The sequence below is a fragment of the Carassius auratus genome, chromosome 3 (assembly GCF_003368295.1).
Source record: "Carassius auratus strain Wakin chromosome 3, ASM336829v1, whole genome shotgun sequence".
NCBI classification, from domain to species: Eukaryota; Metazoa; Chordata; class Actinopteri; order Cypriniformes; family Cyprinidae; genus Carassius; species Carassius auratus.
Window position 1 is genome coordinate 1,118,844 of NC_039245.1, and position 27,486 is coordinate 1,146,329.

At 38.4% G+C, this 27,486-nt stretch overlaps 1 protein-coding gene and 1 pseudogene across 2 annotated transcripts; one reads left to right on the forward strand and one right to left on the reverse strand.

The window, feature by feature from the left end:
• LOC113043129 (guanine nucleotide-binding protein subunit alpha-13-like) overlaps nt 1–12,283 on the forward strand; it is a 14,586-nt pseudogene extending 2,303 nt beyond the window's left edge.
• Nucleotides 12,284–15,170: 2,887 nt separating this feature from the next.
• Nucleotides 15,171–24,950, reverse strand: LOC113042648 (monocarboxylate transporter 7-like). 2 transcript variants are annotated; one of them, XM_026201637.1, is made up of 7 exons: nt 24,803–24,950; nt 24,548–24,682; nt 22,356–22,610; nt 20,896–21,039; nt 19,356–19,484; nt 17,987–18,862; nt 17,265–17,512 (listed from the first exon to the last, which is right to left on the reverse strand). In XM_026201637.1, the coding sequence occupies exons 3-7, from the start codon at nt 22,591–22,593 to the stop codon at nt 17,265–17,267; spliced, it is 1,635 nt and encodes a 544-aa protein (XP_026057422.1). In that variant the 5' UTR covers nt 22,594–22,610; nt 24,548–24,682; nt 24,803–24,950. The 2 variants fall into 2 exon arrangements, with proteins under 2 accessions (XP_026057414.1, XP_026057422.1); XM_026201629.1 differs by having other exon boundaries at nt 15,171–17,512; nt 24,548–24,903.
• Between the last annotated feature and the right edge of the window lie 2,536 nt (nt 24,951–27,486).

The following is a 27,486-nucleotide window of genomic DNA, read 5'->3' on the forward strand; positions in this document are numbered from 1 at the left end:
AAAAAAATAAAACTGGGGTCTAATGTTGCTTGCTTTGTTGTTACACTCAAAAAGTGTCCTATTGAACTTGTGTACACAACATCATACATAAATATTAACACATTTCCTCCTATTGCTGCCATCACAGGTGTTCGAGTGCTTGTGGCCCGAGAAAAGCTGCATATCCCATGGGGAGACCCTTCAAACCAATCACATGGAACGTCATGATGGCTTTTGACACACGCTCAGCCATGGTGTCGCAAGGATGATGGAGACCAAGGTGTTCCTGCAGTACCTGCCATCAATCCGTGCCCTCTGGGCTGACACGGGCATACAGAACGCATATGACCGGCGCAGGGAGTTTCAGCTGGTGAGTTTCCCAACTGTATTTCTCTTTAAAGACTTGAAGGATTTTTTGTGCCGAGTTTTTGAACAGAAAATATTTGTCACTTCCACTCTTATTTAAAATTTGGCATCAAAATAGATAGTATTTTTGATTTGTGGTTGACCGATATGGGTTTTTGGACAGCTTGGAAAGCAGGGTAGCCGATAGCCGATGTTATTTTATTTATTTTAATTAAAAACAATTTTTTAAATTGGAAGCCATATTTTTTTAAAATAATAATAAAGCCAAGGTAACTCTCATTTCACATACAGCATGCAATGAAAATGACATGAATATCACAGTCAGCAAATTCACAAAGCGCAGCATAATTTGAAATAATAAATTAAGAAAACGAACTAAAAACTCTTCAAGTAGCCTAGTATGCAGAGTTTCGGTTAATTTTTGTTCTGCGCGAAAGGTAACCGACTGCAGAAAGTGGCATCCTATTTTTCTTTAGGCTTATATTACAAAAGCACAAAGATTTGTTTTTATTGTGAATGTACACAAATAAAGGTAAACCTTTTACAATTCTGATTATCTTTATGACCAAAAGGAGTCTGGTTGCTTCCACTGTTAGAAGGAAACAATTTAAGTGATTGCATTTAAGCTTTGCTACTTTGACAGTTCAGCCTGTTCATCATCATAATAAAATAATTAGTCAAAAATATGCGGAAAAAACACTGCTCAGTTTAAACATGTAGTATTTATATTAAGTGTTTTTACAAAAAAAAAAAAAAAAATTATGTGGATTTTTTTTACGTGAGTGAAGTACATACTAAATAATAATTTGCCATTCAAATATATAGCAGATACTGAAATATTTGATTTTGTATCGAATGAGAGACCATTTGGTTTCCTAAATTTATATATATGTATATATATAAAATATACACATTACAGCTTATATTTTTAGTTCTTGTTCTTTTCTAAATACTGTTAACTGAAATTATTTGTTTGTGGAGTTAGGGGAACTAAAATAGCCTACCTATGTTTACAGTGTTTATCATAATGTTTTTAAACATTTTGAGTTGACATTAAGCCCATTTCTGAATTAAAGAGGGGGTGAAATGCTCGTTTTCACTCAATATCCTGTTAATCTTGAGTACCTATAGAGTAGTACTGCACCCTTCATAACTCCAAAAAGTCTTTATTTTTATTATATTTATAAGAGAAAGATAGTCTGTACCGATTTTTCCCGGAAAAACATGAGTGCCTGGAGGCGTGACGTGTGGGCGGAGCTAAAGAATCACGAGCGCCAGTAGGCTTTTGCGTTGAGAGCGTTTGGAAGCTGTGACACAGATCCCGAGGCTGAAATTTAACAAGAGCAGCATCACCAAATGCGTCTCTATGTGGTATGTACTGAAACTGTATATATTTGCTTAGCAGTTTTGGAAAATGACTAAGTTCCACTTTGTCGTCTTTTTTTTTTTTTTTAAGCTGTACATGTGGAAAGTGCAGTTTGATGACAACATCGCATGTTGTTTACTTGATGTGCTTACGCGCTGATAGCTAAGTAAACAACACAGAGATATTTGAAGCAGTTTTACTCACCGCATGCGGTTCCAACACACGATCGTGACCCTTTTTCGTTGCGACTGCATTATCCTTAAGAAATAAACGATGTTCAAATCCATCGTCAAACTGGGCTTTGTTTGTAAAACAAGCATCTTCGAAATGCAGGGAACAAACAAAAACACTTGCACAACTCCGTTGATGCTCTGTAAAAATAAACTCCATCCACTGGTCCCTTAATGCTGTTTCTCTTTTGGTAATCTGTGCAGGTTGTCTTGCCCTGGCAACTAAAAACACACTTCCTTTTGTGACTTTTCGCGACGCTCTCGCTCTGATCAGTGAATCGCTCTGATCCGTGAAATGTTTGTGCCTCAGCCTCGCTATACGGGAGCGCCGCGCTCTTCCGGCAAAACGTGCCTTAGGACCATATAAGGAAATTCCGCTCCATCTAACGTCACACAGAGCCATACTCCGAAAAAACTTTCCGAAACTTGTGACAAACCGGAAGAGGTTTTTTTGGAACAAAAATACTCCTTCAACGTACAACTTTAATTTTGGAAACTTTGTCCATGTTTAGCATGGGAATCCAACTCTTTAACAGTGTAAAAAACTCAAGTATGCATGAAATAACATTAAACCCCCCCCTTTAAATAATAAAATGCGACTTATTCGTGACTTATGTTTTTTTTTTTCTCCGTCTCTATAAACAACACAATTTGTTTATACACATAGTATACTTTAACAGTACAGCAAACCTTTTGATATATCAAAAATATTTTGATAAATTACTGAAAATAATAATGGTTAAATACGGTTAACTGGTTAAAATGAACATCACAAATCCAGGTCACCAGTAGCAAACAATGGAGCATGCTCTACTGGACAAACTAAGTAATTAGGCCATTTCAAGCTTTTTTATCTACAATTATGTTCAGTAAAAAAATACATAATAATCTGTATCGGCGACATATTCACCGATACTGATATATTGGCGACAGTCTCATATCGGCCGATAATATCAGCAGAACTATTTATCAGCAGGCGCTAGTTTTTAGCATATGGTACTTTAGTGTAACACTCACCACAAATGATATATGGTTTTTTTGGCAGTTGACAGAAGTCTTGTTGTGGACCAAAAAAAAAAAAAAAAACTTTTAGAGACTTTAGAATCCAAACTGAAAGTTTTCACACATTGGCTTGCCAAAGATTATGTGTGTGTGTATCCAGGAGGATGTGTAAACCACATCACTGTTGTGTTCAGGCCTGGCTGCTGTGAGATGTTTAAGGAATTTGCTTATCAAATCGAAGTAACAGGTTCCTGTTTTTTTTAAGCTATTTTATCAATTTGGTTTGGTAATTTTAGATTTTCCCCAGTTAATTCTCAAATAATTCCTCATTAAGGCCTGACATAGGCAAGTGCCATCTTGGCAACTTCAGACTTCTCTAAATGCTCTCAGTTCCTAGTGCATTACTTCCCCATTTTAAACGTTGATTTCACCAAAGCACTTTACACCCAGTGACCAACTCGTACTATTATGATTTGTAGAAATTACTGAGAATGAGAGATTTCAGATACAGACTGATTCACTTGTTTTCCAACATTACTGTGTAAAATTGGTGAGAAGGCTGTTGCACTAATACATCACATGATCACAATCATGCATGCAACATTATGTCTCTTCTTCTAATGCTGAAGTACTTTGTGCCACAGATGCTAAACAATTTAACACGCATTGCAAATGCAAATTGATTCTCTTCACTTTTTAGTTATTGTATGATTCCAACATGAATTGTCAGCCAAAATGACATGACCAAGACAGCCCAGGGCAGCTTTATGACCATGATATATCCCTTTGTTATTATACAAGTTATAATGCAGTTTATTTTAGCCATCACTGGTGTATGCACAAACAGTTTTCTTTTTTTTTCTGAGGAATAAAGGTGGTCTTTGCCCATTTATAGTGATCCTCTCAGCATGGGCAAGTTGGGACTTTAGCAGAATAGTGGATTCATGCTGTTCAGAACAAGAAACAACATGACACTGAGCCACCATACTGCGCTCCAGATCTATGGAGCTGATAACAGGGTAGATCTGCTCCTCACCAATCTCAGGATTCTCCATTTGCTCTGGTCAAAGGCAAATTTTGTCTGTTACTGTTGAGGCTTATATATACGGTTCTACCATTAAGTAGACAGCCTCTTCCCCTCGCTCTGCCACAGGCTCTGGTGATTTGCATGCAGTCTGTGTGAGTGAAGGCAACAAAACACTTTTGTGCCCTGTAATCCACAAAACACGTGTGTCGAGTGCAAAACATTATCAGGCTTCCTGCTTTCACAACTCTGCCCCTCCAGCCTCTGGGTGTTGTAGAATGCGTCTGACATGCAAAGAAACAAAACGTGTTTCCTGCAGCCAAGATCCTTTCGCCTCTGGCTTCTCCTCACTTCACCCCTCCTCTTATTTCTAGGCATTGTATAATCCTAATCCACTGCTTTATTCCCTGTTGTTCTGCTCTCACTACCCCTGATCTGGCTTCTTTTGTTTTTCTTTTTAAAGTCTGTTTTGCACTAAAAAGCCAGCACATGGTTTATAACCGTCACATTCAGTTTGGTGAATCATTACAATGTTTGCTAATAGTCTGTGCGAGTCAGTGAGGTTAATTTTAACTCCATTTACTGAAGGCTTAATCTGATTCAGGAAATACTTGTGAGACTCCCTGTTCAATTCAGACAGTCATGCTGCATTATAAAATAAAACTATCTTCAGCGCTGTTCATCTCAACCGCGTTCCCCACAGGATCCATGATCTCTGCAGATTGAAGTTACCAGAAGAGAGATTTTGATAGGTGACATCCACCCAAGTACGCTCTCTCCTGTGGTCCTAAACACTTATTTCTGTGCTCTGCCCACCCCATAGATAGGAGTATGTAGGATAGGAAATCATTAAAGAGTTCTGTTTCTATTTACAACTAGTGTGTGTAGGTGTCATTTTTGTGTGTAGAGAGCTTTGTAGAGAGAAAGATTGCATGATCCATGAAGGAATGTTGAGCTGTGATTTAAAACAATGACTCTTGTGCACTCCTGTAAATCTGAGGCCTGGGGGAAGGAGATATTTCACTGACCCTCACTTTCACTGTTATTGTAATGTATAAATCACAAAACAATAAATGTGTTTTAGTTTCCCTCACTCTACAACAAGTCTTTTAACAGTATGAAGGACAGAAGAGGTATACAATTATTAAGTAAATATAAATAACAGTGGCCATGTAAATAAAATTTATTATAATTACCAAGTCTAAACAAATGTATTTAAAGTGAAACTGAAATGGTGGCAAATGCACTCTACAAATGTACTTGGGGTCATGGCCTCTCCGTGAGCGTGTGTTGTGATATTCAGATGATAAAAAAAGAACAACTTCTGTTCTGCTAAATATTATTTGTGTGTGTATTATATTATATTAGTATTTGTATTCACAAAAACAGATGTTCACTTCAGGATTGGCTTCAGATGTTTCGGAGTTAACAGGACTTCCTTTTCAGCGTTGCTCAGAGACTGATATCCTGGTTTGCAGTGACCGTGTTGTTCTTATGTTCCCACACCCTTCATTGAAGATGAACAGCACTGTGTGGTTTCGTGCTCAGCTGGGGGAGGGGTACTGGGGTGTTCTTGTGACTAAATCCCCTTTTTCTGAAAACCACCTCAAAAGACCCACATGTACCTCTTGTAGACCTCAGTTATCCCCAAGATGCAAATAATATTTTGAAAGGGTGTTTTATGTAGGAAATGAGGAAGACATTTTTTTTGACTGTTTCCACACAGCTTTACTCTACAGTCCGTCATGCACTGAGAAAGATGAGCATCGTAAAAGGAAGCAGATCAGAACTCCTTCCTGCTGTCATGTCAGCACGCCAGACTGTTGAGATTGCAAGAGGCTAATTAGTCTGTTATACATCTGAGCGTCATGGAACATTAACTCGAGGCCTGTTGCTGTTTCCTGGGCAGTTTGTTCCTGTTACTCAAGATTTTCATTTTCCGAACCAGAGCACGCCTTGCTGTGTTCTTCCTCATCCCTGTTAGTCCGTTTTCTAGTGCCCTTGTGTGTTTATTGGTGACCTGCTGTCACACATTCATGTCTGAAGCGGGATTGTGGTGCTAGTACAGCACTAGTACCGTCACCACTAAAAGCTGATGCAGATAATCAATAACACTACAGAATTTCCCCTACATGGGTAAACAAAAGATGCCAGTAACATTTGCTTTCAAAATACAATATGCTTGTAATTACTGACATCCTGTGAGAGGGTTTTTCATGAGTCACGTCCATGTGTTCTCATGTTGAATGAGGCCCTCATTACGTTGAGTGCTTATGTCACTCAAATAACATACACACATGGTGGTGTGTATAAGTTCAAATACAAATACATAAGTATGATGTATAGTTTGTGCTCTGCTGTTTTCATCTTCACTTTGACTGATTATCTCTGCTCTTTGTCGTCCTCACAGGGTGAATCGGTGAAATATTTCTTGGATAATTTGGACAAACTCGGAGCACCGGTAAGCATGTGGCTCTCTCTCATCATTCTGTCTACACTGAGGTTTCTCACCTCACATCTTCTTTCTAGATATAATATTTATGCTTAATATCAGTAATTTAATGTGCTTTAGGATGCTTTTAACTGTACATTTTGGTCCCCACACTTTTTTTTTACAATTTATTTTTGCACTAACAAATTAGTTGAATTGTGTAATAAACAAAGATGGTTTCTTCTTTTTAAATGGCAGTGTTTCAATTCTTTGGAAATTTGCGGGGTACACATTCCATGTAGGCCTGGAAACTGATGAGATAGATATTGACCTCCATGACAAATCTCATTTGTCTTGCTATCTGCTAGTAATTTTGGAATAGAAGTTTCGTAAACATGCTGTCCTTTTGCCTATGACTTAAAAGAATAGTACACAAAAATATGAACATTCTGTCATCACTTACTCATCATTCTAAACTAAGACTGGGTAAATAAAACGATAACCATAATTATCGTGATCTCAGTATAAAACAATAAGAGTTTGATAAGTGTTCAATATAATGTTTATGCGCCCAAAGCAGAATGAAAGAGCACTAGTGAATCATGCCACATGAAGCATTTATCCACTCGGATTAAAGTCTAAATGGCAGCGCAGCATGAGCTTACTAGAGCACATGCGTTTACTCGCTGATCAGTCTTGGTCACGCTGTGCTGTGAGATCCAGTGTGAAGTGCTTGAATTCAGTCAAGAACACAAATGACTAGGAGAGTTAAACTGCAAACTGTGCTGAAGATACGTCATCAAAGTAAGGCAACCCAAACTTGTTTCATGTTCTTAAACGGTATCACTCATTAGAACATGCAGATACTGAGAAAAATATATTTTTTTTTCTATAAAGATATTTATTTTCAAAAATGTGAAGTGTTTGTCATGTTCTGACCATAAAGAGTAGTTTAAAACCACAATAAATGGTCTGGTTTCTACAACTTTCACTTTGGGGCAAAAATCTGCCTTCAAACTTGAAATAAAGATTTGGAAATTATCAGTATAATAATAATAATTTTTTTTGCACATATAGCGCAGCCCTATTCCAAACCTGTGAGGGTCTTCTGTGGATATTTTATAAAAAGAGAATACAAATATTTAAAAATAAAAACAACAGCAATCCAATGTACGTTTTAGGTTGTTCATGGACAAACAGACAAATAGAAAAAGCATTTCTAAGACATTTCTCTAAATATTTTGTTATAAATTTATATTTTTTGGTGAACTACTCCTTTAAAGTACCTCATGATGGAGTGTCCCCAATGCATAGTAAATACCTCTTTCAAATAAATATCTTGAGTCTTTACGTGCTTTCAGGAGATCCATTTCATAAAGACAGATTAGTAAGTACAGTACTGAAGCAGCTAGCATTGCTGAAGAATTCTTTTATCAGAGCAGTATGAGATAAATCACTTTATATTTTCCACTGATTAATTTCCACAGAGGATGAAGAAAATACTGAATGGCAAACGCTGAAGATAATGTGAGACTTATGAATGCCTGTCTGTTTGTTCCCTCGCAATGCTCTGGGTCATGACAGGGTTGCCCATTCACCAGCCAGCACAGAAAGAGAGAAGTGAAACGAGCTCTGCTCACATCAAAGGTCACGTGTGTCAACCCTTTCCCATAAAAGTTTCTATAGCACCTTTTCCCATAACGTTTCACCAGTTTTAATGTGTAAGATATTTGAAAGAATCAGTCTGGAAGACTCTGCGTGTCATGAGGCTGTGTGATTAAAAATGACCGTATGTCACTTCCTCATCTTCTCATGAGGGTTTTCTTACTCATTCGGATGATCCAGGTGCTCACGCTGAGTAATGATAATTAAAGCCGTATGTTTTCTCAACAAGCAACACTGACCATCAGTTATAACTTGTCTGGATCCCATTTCAGTAGTCATACCAGAGAGTACAAAAATAGAAAAGAAAAATAATTTATAGACCAGCCATCAGAATGACTCAAAAAAACAAAAACCTGACAGCACAGTTATTACGGTAATTTTGTCATGGGCCCACATCACTTCTTTCCACATCTAAACCATGATGACAGCACCCAGGTACTGAATTGAGTCAGAATTGCCAATAACGTCAATAAGTTGTTGTTTTTGCTATTTAAAGTTTCAACACTTTTTGAGAATATTAAGATTCCTATATTTATGGTCCATATTTGTTCCCACTTCCTTTGCCTTATATATTTGGAGTGTGTTGACGGATGAGTTTTTAGCAGATCATTTGAGACTTGCACCTGTGCGGCTGTCACAGCATCATCGTCTGGCTGATGCACGAGGCACCAGTGCAGTTCCTTGTGCGTCATGTGACTTGCTGCCTGCTACTCATGTACTCTCTCAGCACTAAACGGATGTTTGCGGTTTTGTGCTCTTTCTAGATGCTGCTGACTGCAGTAAATGTGATGATTAGTATCTCGGCATCGACTCCAGGCAGCTCTGCTTTAGGACGAAGAATCAGATAACCTGTTTTAAATTCACATCCTATGAAAACAGGCACGCTTAGTCATTCTGTTCAAATCACTGATGCTGCATCGGGAAGAGAGATCGAAAGGACAGTACTTTTGTTTCCCCACATATCTCACTTTCTGTATTACGCTCCTTGACGTCACTCTGTCGCACGGTCTCAGTTCCTGTGTCTGTCGCTTTGACTTTATGTTCTGAGAAAGAGGAAGCAGGGTTGAATGCACGCTGCTCTGGCGGCACGCCTCAGACTGGCCTCTTTTTTTTTTTGTTTCTTTTTTTTCTTTGAGCCAAACGGCTACTCTTCACTCAGCCACGTCACAGTAATGTGAACCCACTTCTGCGCTCACGCTATCAACAAACAGGAAGAGGAAATAGTGCATGCTTCCAAGTGTGCTCAGAGAGGGAAATGGCCACTTGACTCTGTTGGAAAGTATGTGTTTGTTACAGTTTAAGTTCATCCTTCTTGGATGGATGTAGTGTGGGTGTCACACAGACCTCAGCAGCCCAGACTGCTTAATATTTAGGAGGAGATGAGGAAGAATGTTTACCTCTGACATGTGACAAAATACAGGCAATGCAGAGCACGTGTCAAAGAGAGATGTGTATGTTTGGCTATAGAACTGAATTAAGCTCTATACGACTAGACGTATATATGACTAGAAATACTTATAAGATATCCTCTTAAAGATATGTTAATACTCCAGCTCTGTTGAAAGCGTTTGAAGCTAGCTGATGATTACTACAGGAAATAATTTTCACCCACACTGCAGTTTGTAAAAACAAACCAAAAAACATGTTGACAGTTTCTAACAAAGGGAAGTCAATGAAACCGTAAGCTGATGAAAGTTGAGTTGACATTTAAAACTTAAGCAATAGTTATTCAAGATAATTATTTAGTGTAAAATATTTAAAAATAACACAAATAATACTCCTTCAGACATGAGTAGCGGTTACATCAGTGTGTGTGAGGAGGATGGACTGTTGGCTCTGGATCCGTCACAAATGGCTTGGTCATTCAAGACGGGTGTCTTTGACGTCATCCTGTCTGGAATTTCAGAAATCTGTCTCAGGTGTTCTATTATCACGGAGCACTGTACTCTTATCGACTTGATATAGCTTGCATTTGCTGTAGTGTAGAGTTTCATCTAATGTGTTTTTGAGTGCATTTGCCCTCAGACCCTTTATTGGCCAGTGCTTCGATCCAGATGCACCTTTTTGCTAATGCCACCCCCCCCCCCCATCCTCCAGCTATGGTATGCCAGTAATGTGGAGAATGAGCCATGAGCTTCTTGTTTTCTCTCCCTATTGTCCTGTCCCCACAGTTTGGATTTTGTAGTTGTTGTGTTTTTCTTTTCTTTTTTTCTTGTCCCTACAATTTGAGTTTTAGGTTCTACTGATTCATTATCAGAGTTTTACCCCTTTTTTCCCTCTTGGGAACACCATGAAATCAATGGAGTCCAAAATCTTGAGATCACATTCCTTCTTTTTTTTTTATAAATGTAAAATTAAATTACATGATAGTAGTTTTATAATTTAAAAAATAAGCATTATTTTGGTCAGAACAAGTATCTTTCATTCGTTTTGTCATAACCTTTATATGGTTAAACTACTTAATAAATTAATACATTTCTAGGTTTTGAATGGGGGAAAAAACTGTTGTCTAACTTTTTTACCCTGCTTTATCTGTATTTACATAATAATGTGAAAAGTTTTGTGTGTGTGTGTGTCTGTATGTATGTATGTATGTATTCATTTTTCAGATCTGCTCCCACACCTTTAATGAAATAAAAAATTTCCCATAATTTCTCTTAAAGTTTTGTATAATGCTGAAAAGCTGTTTAAGAATTGAACATTGCTACAGAATTGTTAAGAAACCATGTGTATGCCGAGAATATCTTTAGGGAAACTACAAAGGGTAAATGTAAACTTGGTATTAAAGTGGTCAGTACCTAAATTTGCCAATAATTAAAGAAGCACGTTGACTGCTGAAAACATGTTTGGATTTCAGGCAGATTTGGCCAATTTCAAAGAAACTCCCAGTCAATTCCTAGTTTTTTTTTTCTGTAACCATCAACAAGGTGTATGAATGATAGCGTAGGATAAGTGTATGGTGCCTAGATTTTAAATGCTGTGTAGTCCTACTGTTATGTGGTATGCAAACTACTAGCAGGTGATTTCATTTAATATCATATTAACCACCACATGCAAATCTCATTCCAGTCTTTACCACTGATTCACTGACACACACTCTCTCTCTCTCCACAGGACTATCTACCAACACAGCAAGACATCCTGCTGGCACGTAAGCCCACCAAGGGCATTCACGAGTACGACTTTGAGATCAAGAACGTGCCCTTCAAGATGGTGGACGTGGGCGGCCAGCGGTCGGAGCGCCGCAGGTGGTTCGAGTGCTTCGACAGCGTCACCTCCATCCTCTTCCTCGTCTCGTCCAGCGAGTTCGACCAGGTGCTGATGGAGGACCGGCTGACCAACCGCCTCATGGAGTCGCTCAACATCTTCGAGACCATCGTCAACAACCGCGTCTTCAACAACGTTTCCATCATCCTCTTCCTCAACAAGACAGACTTGCTGGCGGAGAAGGTCAAAACGGTGGCCATCAAGGACTACTTCCCCGAGTACACAGGGGAGCCGCACAACCTGGAGGACGTGCAGAAGTTCCTGGTGGATTGTTTCCGGAACAAGCGCCGAGACCAGCAGCAGAAGCCCCTCTACCACCACTTCACCACCGCCATTAACACGGAGAACATTCGCCTGGTCTTTCGCGACGTCAAGGACACCATCTTGCACGACAACCTCAAACAGCTCATGCTGCAGTGATGCTGGTCCAGCCGTAACCCTCAGATCTCTCCGAAATAACCCTCTTCTGCTCAGAAGAAACTGACTCCAATGTTTGTACTCCACACCGTAACCTTTCTGAATAGCTCTGACGTGCTTTTATGCGAAGAAGGCGGCCTAGCCTAGCGGTCTGTCAGGAGCACGGGGCGGCGGGTAGAGAAGAGAGTGGGTCTGGCCACTCACACTCGTCCTGCCAAGAGAAGCTGTACGTGTCACTGAGCATCACCCTCTCACCGAAGGTGCCAAAAGCAATGCACTCCTCCCTCGAAAAGGGGAGAAAAGCAGGATGAGATCCTAGCACTGTTCTTTGATCTGTTACCTTTGAGCCTTTTATTACTGACCAAATAGCAAGATGAGATGCAAATGCTGTTTTAACCTTTTAACAGGAACTGTTCTGAGCCTCTCCGTCGAGACCTGCCTGGCCTTAATTTCCCCCCTTATTTTGATTGGTGTTTTTAATGTGTAGTTGTCTAATCAATTGTACAATTTTAGAATCCAGTTGTTTTTTATATATATATATATATATATATATATATATATATATATATATATATATATATATATATATATATATATATATATATATATATATATAAATAGATCTATGAATATATTTACCGATAAACTTTTTAAGTTATGTTTCAAAAGTTTACACACTTTTTTTTTTTTTTTTTTTTTCTCTGCTGATGGATAACGCTCTCAATTCATGCCACTTGATAAACTGAACTTATACTGTGGTTAGCCACGCTAGGCGAGCTGATAGATGCAGTGATCATGCAGCATAAACTCAGGGCTGAATGTAGACCACTTAAGCGTAGTTGTTCGCCGTCAGGAACATCCACTAATTGTAGCTCTCCATCAGGAGCAGGAAATCACATTTCCTTGCTGGCCTGCAGACGACATCCTCCGCTCTGCCCTAGCTAAAGTCTGGAAGAGCTTCTTCATCCATCAGGGAACCAAAAACGGTCTCTTGTTAATTTATTTGCTTTCTGTTGAGTTTTTGTTTCTCGGTCCACAACCAAATCTAAACTGGCTTCTCGGTCAGACCCCGCTAACAAAAGTGTCTGTAGTCACAAGTGCCACGTGTTTAAGGTACCAATAATTAGAACAAACTTCTTCAAAAGGGATAGATCTTATTATGTGAACCTCGTTCCATCAACAGTTGTGTATAGCTAGTTTGTATAGTGCCATGTCCGTCCTGAATACTGTTGTAGTAAGTATTTTATGTAAATAGTCTATCCCTCACTCTTTTCTAACAGATATGTAACCTAAAGTTTTTTTTGCCACTGTGCACCCATAAATCCAGAGATACTGACTCCCTGCCTGTGTTTGGCCCCATTCAGGGCTGCTCTCGTAACTCTTTTGACTCTGCTGCGTCTCGGCTGAATGGTGCCTGTGTATGCATTCAGATAGCTGCAGCTAGGCTTGGCGGTAGAGGACTCTTTGTCTGGGGTCGAATTCTGCCTTACGCCCCTGGCTGAAGTCCCAGGAGGCTTGTGAAAAGCAAGTATTACGTCTTCACTATCCACTGACAGTGTTCTGTGTCTTCTAGTGCCATTCACTGCCCCCCAGTGCCAGGCAACCGGGCATTGCTGAGCTTCTCATATTAGTATACAATATTAATGAATCGTATCCATTTTAATATTTCACTGTACGAACTCGAACCGTTCCAAGCACAAGATTATTTGAGTGATTTTCGGCATCTTTTGAGGGTGCTGAAAAACGGAGTATCAACCTCTAGTATTTGCTGCCTAGTTCTAGCATGCCGAGTCTTAAAACGTTGTATTATCTGCCTTTGAGCTTAGAGACCTTAATAAAGCAAGTGTTACGTACTTGCCAAAACCCAAAGGAATCCCTGAGGACCTTTACAAGTCCACGCCATCCTTCATCTGGGAGCCCTGAGGGCAAACCCAAGTGCTTGTGCAAATGATGTCGCTGTGTGGTGTAGCCGTGACACATCTGTCGGTGTGACCGGAGCAGCTGCCGTCACACACAACATGCACACTGCCTCAGTGCCTCCATTGGAGAGCACAGGTTTGTCGTCTTTAGAGTGCTCCTAACGGTTGACGTGTTTAAAGGAAGGGCAATGCTGCAGATAGATACACTACTTGAGCTGTGTTCCTCCTCTGTACACTGCTGAGACGCGTGTGAGAAAGAAACATCATTTTGAGGCAGTTCTATGTTGTCCTTCATTAGCCATTCATGTTTTTTTATTTTCACTATCCTTGCAAGAATGATTGAGGATGGTGTTTAAACAAACAAGTCTTTCTCACTGTATTTTTATCCAAAACTTGATTCTGATCAGAGATGGCTGATTTGTGTTTTTGGTTTTGCCCTGATAATCAAATTTGATTGATGATAATTATGTAAGAATTATGCCTGCCACTTAAAATAATTCCTAGTGCCTCCAGATTGATGCCTCAGACATTTCTGGTCCTTTTTTTTTTTTTTTGGTTTAATGTGGATGCTTTTGAGTCCTCATATCAGTATAATTCATACTTAAGACTTCAAGACTCCTGTGTTCAGTAAAGAATATAGACCTGCTTTCATTGTACAGTCTAACACATGCTTCTTCATTCTTCATCATTGACCCAATAAAATCATTTTACAAAAACTGTTATTTAGATTTTTTTTTTATTCATATTATATATATATAAGCAATTCTGCATCTTGCTTTAATTTCTACAAAAATAAAAAAAATCATAAAGAATAAGTCAGCGAAAGCGCAATTGCACATTGTGAACACTAAGCTGTAGTGTTGCGCCAAATTTATCCAGGGTTTCAGTGAGCTTTACTTTTTCTCATTTACATGAAAACTAAAATATAACATTTTTTAAAGTGATTAAATAATCTTTTTTTTTTAAATTCTTTTAACTTCATGGGGTTTAAAAATAACGGTGAAAAAAAAAACAGGTTGTTTTCCTTGTATCTCATGCATTTTGTCAACCAAGAATCTGCTCAATAATTTAGATGACAAATCATTCAAATATACTGTTCTTAAAATATATATTTCATTAAGTTAAGATTGATTTAATTAAATTAAGCTTGATTTATATTAAATCTAAAATGTTCTTTAAGGAAAAGTGTGAGAAATTGATATAATTACTATTTATGTCATCATGATTCAGCAAAACATCAATGTGCACACTAATGGATTTTCAGTGTTGGTTTAAACAAGGCAAGGCATTCCAAATAACTTCACAGGGTGAGCTTACCGTTACTGCAGTTGCATGTGCTGTGCTTATCTTCTGCAGAGGGTGACTGACTTGATGCAACCGCAACATGACTCAGCATTTTGTAAATGGTCTTGTGACTGCTTCTTTTAAACACTACAATAGGATTAACTTATGTGTTGTTCCCAGTGAAGATCAGTCTGTGAAGTATCAAATAAATATCTGTGACTCGGTTATAAAAAATCATTGCTTTTATTCTACATTGAACATGTTCTGGCATTGCAAAATTCAGAAGTGCAGGATCTCACTGGCAGGAAGCATTACATAAAAAAAAAAAATACAAATGAAAGAAAAGATGCACAAAATGTGTCTTCTCATCAAAAGTACAAACCTAAATAAACAGTATTCAAATACATGCATGGCGAATTAAAAGTTTACAGAACAATAAGAGGTACATAAGATTTCAAGTCATTAGGTAAGTGCTTCAATGGGATTTACCTACAGACTCTTCTGTGCAGTACATGGTGCTGGAATACATTTCATTCTTTTTTCATTTTATACAGTGCTCATAACTGTAATTTCTCTCCATCAAATTATCCATTCTGTCATTCATGTAGTGAATTACACATTAAAAAAAAAAATACTACAGTCAAGTTGCTCATTCAGTGTATTATGTTTTCAAGGCCGGTTCTCACAGAACACGTTTTATTGCGCTACTTTTTACGGACCACTTTTACCATTGCCGCACATTAATAAAAAACAAAGTTAAAGCGACTGAATATAGTTTTGTATATTACTGCGACCAGGGGCGCTGCACAAGATCCCGGGCCCTATGCATAGGCAGTTCTGATGGGCCCCCAAATAAAAAAATATATATATTCTAGACTTTTCAAGGGCCCCCTCTTCCTTTGGGGCCCTGGTAATCGGTACTGGTTTTACCCCCAGTCCGACGCCCCTGACTGCGGCTTTGGAGGCTCCTTGCAGTTAAGTCAGTGGAAATATATCAGTCTGTAATAATAGCAGTGGATAGCTGTACACCTGCACTTGTTGCAGCCATAAAGCAATCCACCCTTTTTGCAGAATTTCGAAGACTCCCAGAACAGACGAGTGGGAACGAAACAAGTCATTCACCGCCTTAGAAGTTAGTGTACCATCAAAATGATCTTGAAGCTGTTATTTCAAGGTTTAAAAAAACTTACATACAGTTGTTTTTAAAGAAGTTTTATGTGTCTGGAGACAATTTAACAGAATTTCATCTTTTTACTTGTTTCAAGACTCGTGGTTTCTGCATTAATTTCAATTTGTCTATGCCAAATCTCGCAATTTTGTATATATATTTTTTTGCATTCTACAGTGCTGCTGTTTTTACATAAATGTGCGATAGACAGGACGTCTGGTGCTATGTGAATGGCTCCTTTTAGCTTCCTGTCTGAAGTCACAAGCTCTGCGTAGTTCCACAGAATTCTTTGACAAGGCACAGCTGGTGCACTCCAAATTACAGCGATAAAATTCTATAGCCATTTTTTTCATAAGAAAGTCTTGAATGTGTTTCTAGGCAGCCTACATCTCAGAACAGAAATTGAGAGGACAGAAGCCTTTGACATCTGGTCAGCGTTACTCGTCCCTCATTCAACATGCTCTGACTCTTGATGGAAGACCAAGTAGTCCAAGTCCTGCGTTATCATCAGAGCTACATTAACATCTGTTGCCATCTTTCCATTTACAACAGCAATACTAGTTCAATAATAAACCACTGAACACAGACCCGTTATCTGTAGGCAAGCGAATGACGTATAACCCTGAAACTCTAGACAGCTCTGTACCTGTCTCACCTTCGTCTCTGAATGAGGCTTATGCAACCTAATGTGATTTACATACGCATCATGGCCTCACTCGAAGCAGCAAAACAACCCGAGGTTGCATTTTTTTAGAAGTTAAAGCCAGAACTAATAGTGGTGTGATGGTTTGTGGACAACATAATTATGAAATAATTAACACTTTGGTAAATGAGAGGTATAGAATTGAATGCCTAATAGGATTAATTCTTGTCCTCTCTAAAAGTGTGTCTGTGGAGGAGACTAGTACGTAGTGCCTGGGAAAGAACCTCAAAACTCTTGTTTCCTTTCAATAAATAATGACACAAGGAATGTAAACACGTTTTGGGGATTTTGATTGGATGGTCAGCAAAAGTGCAATGAAAAAAAATTCTGTAATTGCCTTAAATACTATTTTACCCTGTTGGAACATGGTTTGTGTATGTTAGCCTTTGGGATGATCATTCAAGTGGAGGATAAGAGTGTTTACTCTTGAGGTGAGGCGGTTTTCATACTGGCCAAGGTTTACTCTTTGCAGGACCGTTGTCAATCTCCATGTCCATTTCTACAAAGTCATAATCACTACCCTGTGAGCTGGAGTCTCTGTCTGTTGTTTGCTGGTCATTTCTCCTCCTCCAAAGGCAAAGGCCGGATTTGGCTGGACGCACCAGCCCAAGAAACAGAGCACCGACTCCCATCCCAGCCGCGCAGGAGTAAAAGGCTGATCCGTAATTGTCCGTCATGTCTACCAGAAAACCTGAAACAAAACACAAGATGACATTTATAAATGTGTGGGGGAGGCAAATGTATAGGTTCATAACTAGATTCTCTTCATTTACTGGAGGAAGTATGAATGGTTTCAAGTCTGTTTCAAATTGGGGTGAAACATATGATCAAAAACGAAAAAGATTGAGTGGTATCTAAGTTAATATGGACTTAATAATAATGAAATGTATTTAACTTGATATATATTTTTTAACTGAAACACATGCACAGAACATGAAAACAGATCAAAAACAAGCTCTACCAAGCTGCACCAGGTACATTCACCAAATTTAGATGATATTTCTAAAAGCTGAAATATATAGCTGCCTAAATGGGACCCTTGCATCATACTTGAATTTCTTTTGAAAAACACCTGTTCTAGCCAGTTGTCAGATTACTATGCATTTGTTAAGGTGTTCAGAGCGGCTCGTAACTAAAGTGGTTAGTTTACAGAGGCTGTTTTTACCTCCTAAAGGTGGACCTCCCAGTCCTGCAAAACTCTGGATACAGGCATAGACGCCAACAGCCGATGACATTCTCTGAATGCCGATCACGTCATCTTCAGCCAGCATTGGGATGTGACTGGAGGCCACGGTGCCCAGCAGAAAGCCATAGAAACAGGAGCAGGACATGAGCCCCCAGAACTCAGTGACAAAAGTGAAGATGACCAGCACTGGACAGAGCAGCACCGTGCAAATCAGCAGAATGTAGATTTTGCGGATGGGCCTGCGATTGAGGACCCAACCCATGGACAGACGTCCTAGAATCTCAGCCACGGCCATGGCCGAGAGCATGTAGGTAGCGCTGTCACGTGACACTCCTCGGCTCACGCTTAGCTCGATGACGTAGAGCTGCGGAGCAAAGAAGCCCAGAGAGGCGAACAGGCCAAACAGTGCGTAGCAGTTGAAACTGGCGTCTCTGAGCACAGAGAAGTCCAACAACTTGTTCCTAGAGGCGCTCGGGTCTTCTCGTTCCTGTTTGAGTGGGGTCTCAGGCAGCATTGGTTGCTTGTTTTCTTCTTCCTCCTTTTCTTTAAGTGCTTTGTTCTCAGCAGAGTTCTCTTCTGTAGATTCCTGGCCCTCGGACAGGTTGATCTGTGAAGAGGTGACGGATTGGACCCCTGAGTCCACAGAGCCTAAAGAGGTACGGGTGAGTTCATTCTCCTGGTCATATTTGGATTCCGCTTCTTTAAGGGGGGATGTGGAACCGTCTGGGGCAGCGGGTTTGGGTTTAATGACTATTGGCTTTAGCAGAGCCCCACAGATGATAATTGAGGCCTGCATAACCCCAATCATGATCAAGCAGTTGCGCCAGCCCATATGCTCCTTCAGTGCATTCATAGCTGCAACGTGAATTCAAATGAAATGAATTACAGAAAGACTAGGTTTTCAATATGTCTGAAAAAAATTAGGCTTCCTGTGAGAAATAAGTATTTTATGACTTGCAAATATATTTGACTTCCAAATGGACTTTTATCATGTTATGTACATGCTTAGCTAATACTGTATGTACGATTCAAAACAAGTCTGCCAGTGCATTTAAAAGGCCAGTTTACCCAAAAATGTATAACCTATCATCATTTGTTCACCCTCATGTTGTTCCAAACCTGTATGACTGTCTATAGTCTGTGGAACTCAAACAAAGATATTTTTAAAAATGTCTCAGCTGTTTTTGTTCATACAATGAAAGACAGTGGGTTCCTGTATGGTCTTGAAGAGACACAGATCGAACTTAATATCATGTTTTGTGTTATGCAGAAGAATGAATGACATGAGGGTGAGAAAATGTGTGAACTATCCAGAGGATAGTATGTTGCACAGCTCTGGCGATCATACCTGGAGCAAGTGCTAGCAGGGAGAAGCATTCTCCTGTGGAGGCTATGGATGTGATGAGGGAACGGCGCTTGCTGAAGTACTGCGACAGGATGGTAACTGTAGGCAGGAAGGTAAGGCAGTAACCCAGGCCTGTAAATAAATAGCAAAGAGGGTGATGACAGCCACTGGTCCCTTCAACACAAGGGGCTCAGGTCAGTCTAAGGGGGCCGTGCTCAAAGAACGCCAAGAACCAGGACGCTCTCTTCCGTAGCACAAACTGGACAAAGGGCTGAAAGAAAACTGCATTTAAAAGAGACAAAAAAAGAGACAAGGAGAAACAAAGATTGGCAAGGTTAGGATCAACTAATGAGGGTGGGGAGGAAGTGTTTTGATATTTGGGGAAAGCTAGCAGTGAAATCTTTTGAGAAATCTGAAAATCAAAATAATAACGTGGTCACATTAAGTGTCAATTCTAATTTGAGGAAATTAAGAGCATTTATATATATGTAAACATATGTGGACTGGATGGCTTGAGTGTGAATAATTATTAAATAAGATTTCAAACATATAAATAAAAATAAATAAATAAAAATCTTCAAACATATAGTCTTATATTAGGGTATTTAAAATATGCATTGTGAGATATATTTAAATGAATTGGTGTCTCATACAGTTGACAGCTTTCTTAAAAGTAAGTTTGAAATATGCCACTTTTGTAAAATGTGTTTGTATCCCGCAACTGTATGTCAACACATGAAAACACTCATCCTGTTAAATAGGGGTGTGTGTTTATATAAAAAATACTCATACCTGTACATAATGAGACATGACAGAAATGACTATTATTTTTATGACAGAAAATACACTACCGGTCATAAGTTTGAGCTTGGTAAGACTTTTAAATGTTTTTGAAAGAAGTCTCATGCTTACCAAAGCTGCATTTATTTGATCAAAAATACTGTAAAAGGGCAGTATTGCGAAATATTATTACACATTAAAATAACTCTCTTCTATTTTGATATATTTTAAAATGCAATTTGTTCCTGAGATTTCAAAGCTGAATTTTCAGCATCATTACTCTTCAGTCTTCAGTGTCACATGATCTTCAGAAGTCATTCTGATATGCCGATTTGCTACTCAAAAAACATTTCTTATTACTATCAAGGTTTAAAACAGCTGTGCTTCTTAATAGTTTTGTCTGCATTTTCGGGATTCTTTGATGAATAGAACGTTCAAAAGATCAGCATTTATTCTAAATATTCCTTTAACCAGGCAGACTCTAAACATTAACTAACAGTTTTAAACAAGAAAGACATTGTTACTTTACAAAGGCTATGTTTGGAAAATCTGTCTCTTCTTTAATATAAAAATTCAACATTAATTAATTTTCACAATATCATGCCATGCCACCCTGAGGAAAAATGTGCACTTTCAACAAAAAACAATGCAATATTAAAGTACTGAATAAATTCAGCAGTCATTTACCTTACATACTTTGTTATAGGGTAATACAGGACAAAACATGTATCACAATTATAACTCACATTCAAGCTGGATTTACCTGCAATGATTCCCATGGTAATGTACATCTCAGTGATGGAGTTGGTGAGGGCTGTTGTGATTGTACCCAGGCTGATCAGCAGACCACCGAGCATGACAACAGGCTGATAGCCAAAACGGTTACTCATCACCATGGAAAGAGGTGCTGTGGGAGAGATGAGTGCCAATCATAAACACTTACAATAACAGCTGTGTTGTATTTGCAGTCTCACAGTTTAAATTCAATTACAAACACAGTAAATCTATGCACCCCTGTTTGACTCCGTAAAGCTGCTTTGACAACCAGTCAAAAAAGAGTGCTATACAGAAAAAAGTGCTATACATATAAACGTGACTTGACTTCCTTTTCAAAACTGTCCTAAACTATCTATTAATGGTGGTTCCATTTTTGTAGCAAAGGCATGAAGACAGTATCACTAGCAAGTTTTGCTTTGGGTAATCACTTTCTATCTGAGCCATTTGAGTGAGTGCCTCTGTTTGAACAAGAATGACCCTTTGAAGCCCTCTCAGCTGGAAAAAATGTGAATCCATTCATTGAGTCATGTAATGGTGGGGCTGCTTTATCACTGGGCAAAGTGAGTGAGTCTCCAGTCAGCCGTCCTTACACAGCACAATTTAACACATTTACTAAACAGGGCATTGCTTTTCTCTCAGCACAAATGCCAGTATGAAGAGATGAGCTTGGAAGACAGAATCAGTTTGACAGATTCACTCTGCAGGAACTTCATATCTTTTGTGTGTACGTGTGCGTGTGCATCATTTAAAGAGATAGTTGACCAAAAAATTACAATTCTGTCATCTCCCACCAATATTTCATTTATAAACGTATTTTCGTCTCTGGAACATAAAATTGAAAAATTATTTACCAAACAGTTTTGGTTCCCACTAAGTTCCACTGAATGGACAGAAAAGACATTTCTCAAAATATCCTCATTTGGAACTATATGAGGGTGAGAAAATAATGGCAAAAATATAACTTTTAGGTCAACTGTCCCCTAAAGTCTTGAGAGAATTACAGGGAAATGACAGATTTGATGACACAGCTTGTTTCTCAATTTTACACTTTGTACCTGCCCTGCATTTTGGGATATTCCCGGTCTTCTTATAATGACCTATTTTCCATCAACTTGCCTGGACTAAAATTGAGCTGTGTGTTCGGTGTAGCTTGTGAAAAAAGTTGTGGTTGCAGTACAATATACAATGGCTTGTACAGATGTCTGTATGATCGTAAAAGCAAAAGCTAGTAATGAAAATTTGATTTAGGTTTCAAAAACTGGAGTAACCTGAAAAAGCATTCACCAGAAAACAATCATGAATCCTTTTGCAATATCATAAACTGAGTTTTTATTATTATTATTATTTTTTGTGAGTGTGTGTGTGTAAACACTATTTGTATTGTGTAAACACTGAGGTACACCTAGTACTATTGTATTGTATCTTTAAATGTCTAGACTGAATTACCTGTGAAGGCCATAACAAAGACACAGATGGAGACAACCCAAGACACTCTGCTGTTGGTTTCATTAAAGTCTGTCATAAGGTCCTGGAGGAAGATCCCAAAAATCTTGATGATGCCAAAGGTAAAAACCTCCACGAAGAAGAAGGCGGCAGCCACCATCCAGCCCCAGCCTCCATCAGGCACCTCATCATACACATTGGGGCTTGTGAAGCCCTTCAGGGCAGACATTATTCCTGTCATGATGGACACTGACGTTTCTGTAAATGTAAGCAAAGTTATAGTACAGAGAGTTTTAGGTATGATGTCATTTTTACACCGGCTTTGATGTTGTGCTTTTGTCAACTCAACAGCGGGCTGTGTTTGAAAGCAGCTCATGTCTTAATCTGTCTTAATCTGCTCTGTCTGCTGGATTGTTTTACTTTTAAGGTACTACAAATCAATGCATAAAACATTTGTTAGGTAACCACTGTTAGGATATTAGAGAAAAATTAGAGTGCCAAAGCCAAGCACCACTTAAAACCACAAAAAAAGAGTATAAATCACTATTTTTTTAGGAAATACATCCATATTTCAAACGTAATAAACACTTTTTCCTCACTCCTGCTATCTGTCATATGTGGAAGCCGTTCCCGCCGATGTCATAGTACGTCGGTGTTGCATGATTTGTGACGAACACGGAGAGAGGACAAAACAAACACCGGTCACAAATTAGAAGTACAAACTGAGGATTTGCAAAGAAAAATGTTCTTCAAAAGACTTCAATTAGTGATCGACCGATATATCGGATATATCGCATTTATCTGCTTGGCCGATGTGTTCCAGATGGGACTTTTTGACATTTTGACGGTGCTGAGAGCAGCAGCCAAGAGGAGGCTGGTATTTTACTAAAGTAAGGAAACTTTGCTTCCTTTGCTCATGTAAACAAACTCACAAGACTAGCATATCTCAGAGGCACGATTGGTGCGCATATTATGTGCTGCGTCATCCGCTGGAACGGATTCTGCGTATGACAGATAACGGAAGTGAGAGAAAAGTGTTTAGTATTACATTTGAAATATGGATATTTTTCTTACAAAAACGCATGTATTCAATACACAAGGCATTTTTTCACCCCCCAGAGCAGTGTGAGGCATGTTTATTATGAATGCGCGCGTTTTATTTGATGACTTGTAGACTGTTCAACACCTGCTGACTGCAATGATAAGAGCTTGGAACAGCCAGGACAATTTTAATATAACTCCCACTGGATTTGTCTGAAAGAAGAAAGTCATATAAACCTTGGATGCGTTGAGGGTAAGTAAAACACAAACTAATTTTCATTTTTGGATGAACTGAGGTATTGAGGGGGTCTTTTAAAAGGGGGTTTTTAAAAAGACTTTTAAAAGACCCCCTAAAAAGCGTGCTGTGAGTTGGGGGGGGGGTTAATTGAGAATGAATGGGGGGAAATCACTTGAGAGAAGGAAGTGCCTACAGCGCGATATGATTGGATCTGACTGGTTATGTTTGGCTGTAATTGGTTCAAACGATAAATCTTGTGTTCATGCACGCGATCTGCTTTATAATTTTGGAATAAATGTAAAATGCTTAGAAACACTATTAAATTCATACTTGGTTTTAATGAACAGAATATTGATTACATTGTTAATGTAAAAATATAAAATCGTTTTCTCTCTCTCTCTCTCTCTCTCTCTCTCTCTTTCTCTCTCTATCTCTCTCTCTCTCTGGTAGTGTAAGTTATGTTTATTTAACCAAGAACACGTGAATGGGAAAGGAATTCACATTTGATAAAAAAATTAAAAATAAAAGAAGGACTTTGCTTATATATACATATGTATGTATGTATGTATGTATGTATATATATATATATATATATATATATATATATATATATATATATATATATATATATATATATATATATACCACTACTGTATATATATATATATATATATATAGTAGTGGTATAGCAGCGGTATTGACATTTCTCAAGACGTGGAAGGTTTGACGCAGTACAGCAGGACTGTGACGTCCAGCATCTCAACCTCTCTGCATGATTCTCATGCCCCGTCACAAAATGTTTAACCATTTTTTTTTTTATAAATGAAAACTATCACCTTTACGCCTAAAGTTATATCTTGTCAGTCACGGGCGCCACACATGAAATATAGCTCGAGTATGAATCGTTTTAACTTACCGAAACGTTGAAGAAACTGGGTATTTGAAAGAAAACAAAAACCAGTAAGTTAACTTAGAGCTAACGTTAGCTGGCTTCTTAGTTGATGTGTTAACTGGAGAACATCGTTCCTGTTTGGAGCATCCGCAGTCACTTCTGAGGAGAGCACGAGGGATCACTGTTAGTTGGGAAATGACCCTGTTCAAATATATCGCTTTCTATTTATGTTTGACTACATTAACAATTTATAAATACTAATATTATAACTAGACTAACTGTTATCTGCCAGCTCTCTGTCTCTTCCTCTCACTGAAGCTTGGCAGATTTTATACCGGCTGAAGCCGGTATTCAAGCGCGGGCGCGACAGCTGTCTGCTGGTGTAGTGAAGATCGGGAACGCGCACTTCACTTCCCGGTGGTGAGCCGGCTGGATGCGCTCAAATCTCAACTGTCTGTTTACACAGAAAAAAAACATCCCCTGACAAGACCTGTGGAGTTTATGTGTGTGAAGAGTCAACATATCACAGCACTGAATTAGACGATTTGTTATTTAACCGCGACAACACTTCTGTGTTCTGTGAAATACACGCATTTCATAAATATTCTAGTTATTAATAAAATAGCAATTTTATGAACAAAGACGTTTGTGAGGATCAGAAGAGGACTGCGCGTGCCCGTAGAGAGTGACTAGCTATTCTAAACTAAAGGCACACGCACGCGCGCGTGCACATGAAGCAGGATGGGAGCCTACTGGGCAAAACAGGTTTATTCCAGTTCTGACTTCTGTACGAGGCGAGCTAGCTCATAAAGATTAAATTATCAGCCTGCGTTTTATGGAACCTTGTAAATAAAGAGGGAAAGGTCAACAATTAGTAACAGCTTTCAAATAAATTCTTTAAACAAAACCCTTACGTTTTTGATATTTTGTTGTTATTTTTTATATATATGCCGGCTGTGACGTCACTCGCGCACCAGAACAGCAGGAAACTTGTAGCGCACTAGTGTAGAGGTATGATGCAAAGGTTTTTTCTTGTTTCATGAACGAACCCACACAACTATTTCCGCATTAAACAAGCTATTATGGCTACTGCTGTTGCGAAACCAGTGTGGTTTTATTTTACGTTTTGCATCTAAATTAATCATATTTTTGCATTAACAATGTATATTATCAGCTCAACAGTTTAAGTAAACAGGTAATAGAAAGTTGAAGTCACACCAACTCCACAAATTTGTATAAAACCTGATAGTTATGTTCTCTACCATGATTGGAAAAATGATCCAAAGTGCTTTGATATGAAGAGAATTTGACCATCAGTACAAATTATTCACTTGATAAATCTCACAAATTTAATCAGTAGATTTGATTAGCGTCCTGGAAATAGTGGAGAATCTGAAATATGTCTTTCTCATTTTATATCATAATGTTTATTTTATTTTTAAATGCTCACAATTTCTGCTTGCTTCCAGTTAAATTGTACAAAAGTTAAATTATCTTTTGGAGCCCAGAGGTCTTCTAAATCTTTTCTCTTTGCCAGTGGTCAGATTACGCATTTATCTTTCTAGATGGCCTTACAGAGGACCTATCATTTAAAGTGAGAGATAAGTAACCAGCTAACTGTTACCTAACAATGCATCATTGTCTTTCATAAGTACTAGATGGAGAGTGCTTGTGTTGCAATCAGCACACAAAACAAAGCAGCACTGCTTATGTTTGGTTTCTTAGCTACAGTTGTCAGATTAATAGAGTGCAGAACAGTGAATACAATGAGTACTGGACCTTCATCACATTCAGAAGCCTCCCCAAGGACCCGCAGAACAATATCAGCCCACTGGTGTCATTAATGTTTTTGTGTCAACCAAATGCAATCAAGCATAATTTACTACCGGATAAGTTGATTTGTCCAACATTCAGACATACCATCAGACTGGGTTGTTCTTCATCCAAACATTTCATATGTTAAATATCCAAATATTTATTGCATAATCAGATACTGGCATTATGTCAAGTTACATTTTCTTAACTCCTGGCTGAGAAAGCCTAAAGGGGAACATAAGTACATTAAGCTTTTGATGCTCCAAATATTTGTGGCTATGTTGCATTTTTTCCCCCTTTCTATGTATTTTTCTGAGATTGTTTTTCACAGAAACATTGGCAGGATTAATTATTATCATCATAATATGCTGTTACACACTAGATTTCACCATAAGGAGAGTTCATATGATCATTATATGCTGACTTAAAATGTCTAGTTAAATTATAGCACTATGTACCCTCAGAGCCTAACAAACAAGGTTACAGTGCAACACTGCTGTGTGCTCTCCTCACAATGAAATGCTGACCATCATACCATTTTAACTTTACTACAGTGTGAAGGCAAAGGTGAAAGCAGATCATCGAGTTAAAGCATATCTAAATACATGACCATTAAACACGCAGGTCTGATTCATCGATAGTGAGTAGAGTGATAATGGATTACTTAAAATGTCCTTGTGAAGAAACTTATGAAGTTACTGTTTATGGGTTATGATTATTGTTTCAGTAACTTCCAGAAGATGTATCACAGGCATCTGTATCTATGCCAAACCCTGTATATATAAGCAGCAGACATCAGTTGCTTTGTAGAGTAATATCGTTCAGTACCTTGGACAGCTCATTTATCAGCACATCAGGGCCATTTCTTGATATTCAGATGTTCTTATGCAAATACTTGATGAAATGGGTAAAAACTCTGGAATGGGTTCATTTTAGCATTTTTAGGTAAATAGGTCAAACTTTCTCATCAATATACCATTCTGAGACATTTTTATCATGAAGGCATCAAAAGGTTCCAGATATTGAAGGCACCTTTTCATATCGGTGACTCTGTGTTTGTTATTCCCCCTTTTTGTGTTTCTTCCTTAATTTGTGATGGAATATTTTGCATTTGTCAATAAATATATATTTTTTAAATTCATAGTTTC

Coding starts and splice junctions, on each gene's coding strand:
- LOC113042648 (XM_026201629.1), bottom strand. CDS start 22,593: ATGACAGGAATAATGTCTGCCCTGAAGGGCTTCACAAGCCCCAATGTG. Junction 18,863..19,355: donor CCTGCTAGCACTTGCTCCAG/GTATGATCGCCA, acceptor TTCACGTTGCAG/CTATGAATGCACTGAAGGAG. Junction 17,513..17,986: donor GGGAGGTCCACCTTTAGGAG/GTAAAAACAGCC, acceptor GTTTTGTTTCAG/GTTTTCTGGTAGACATGACG.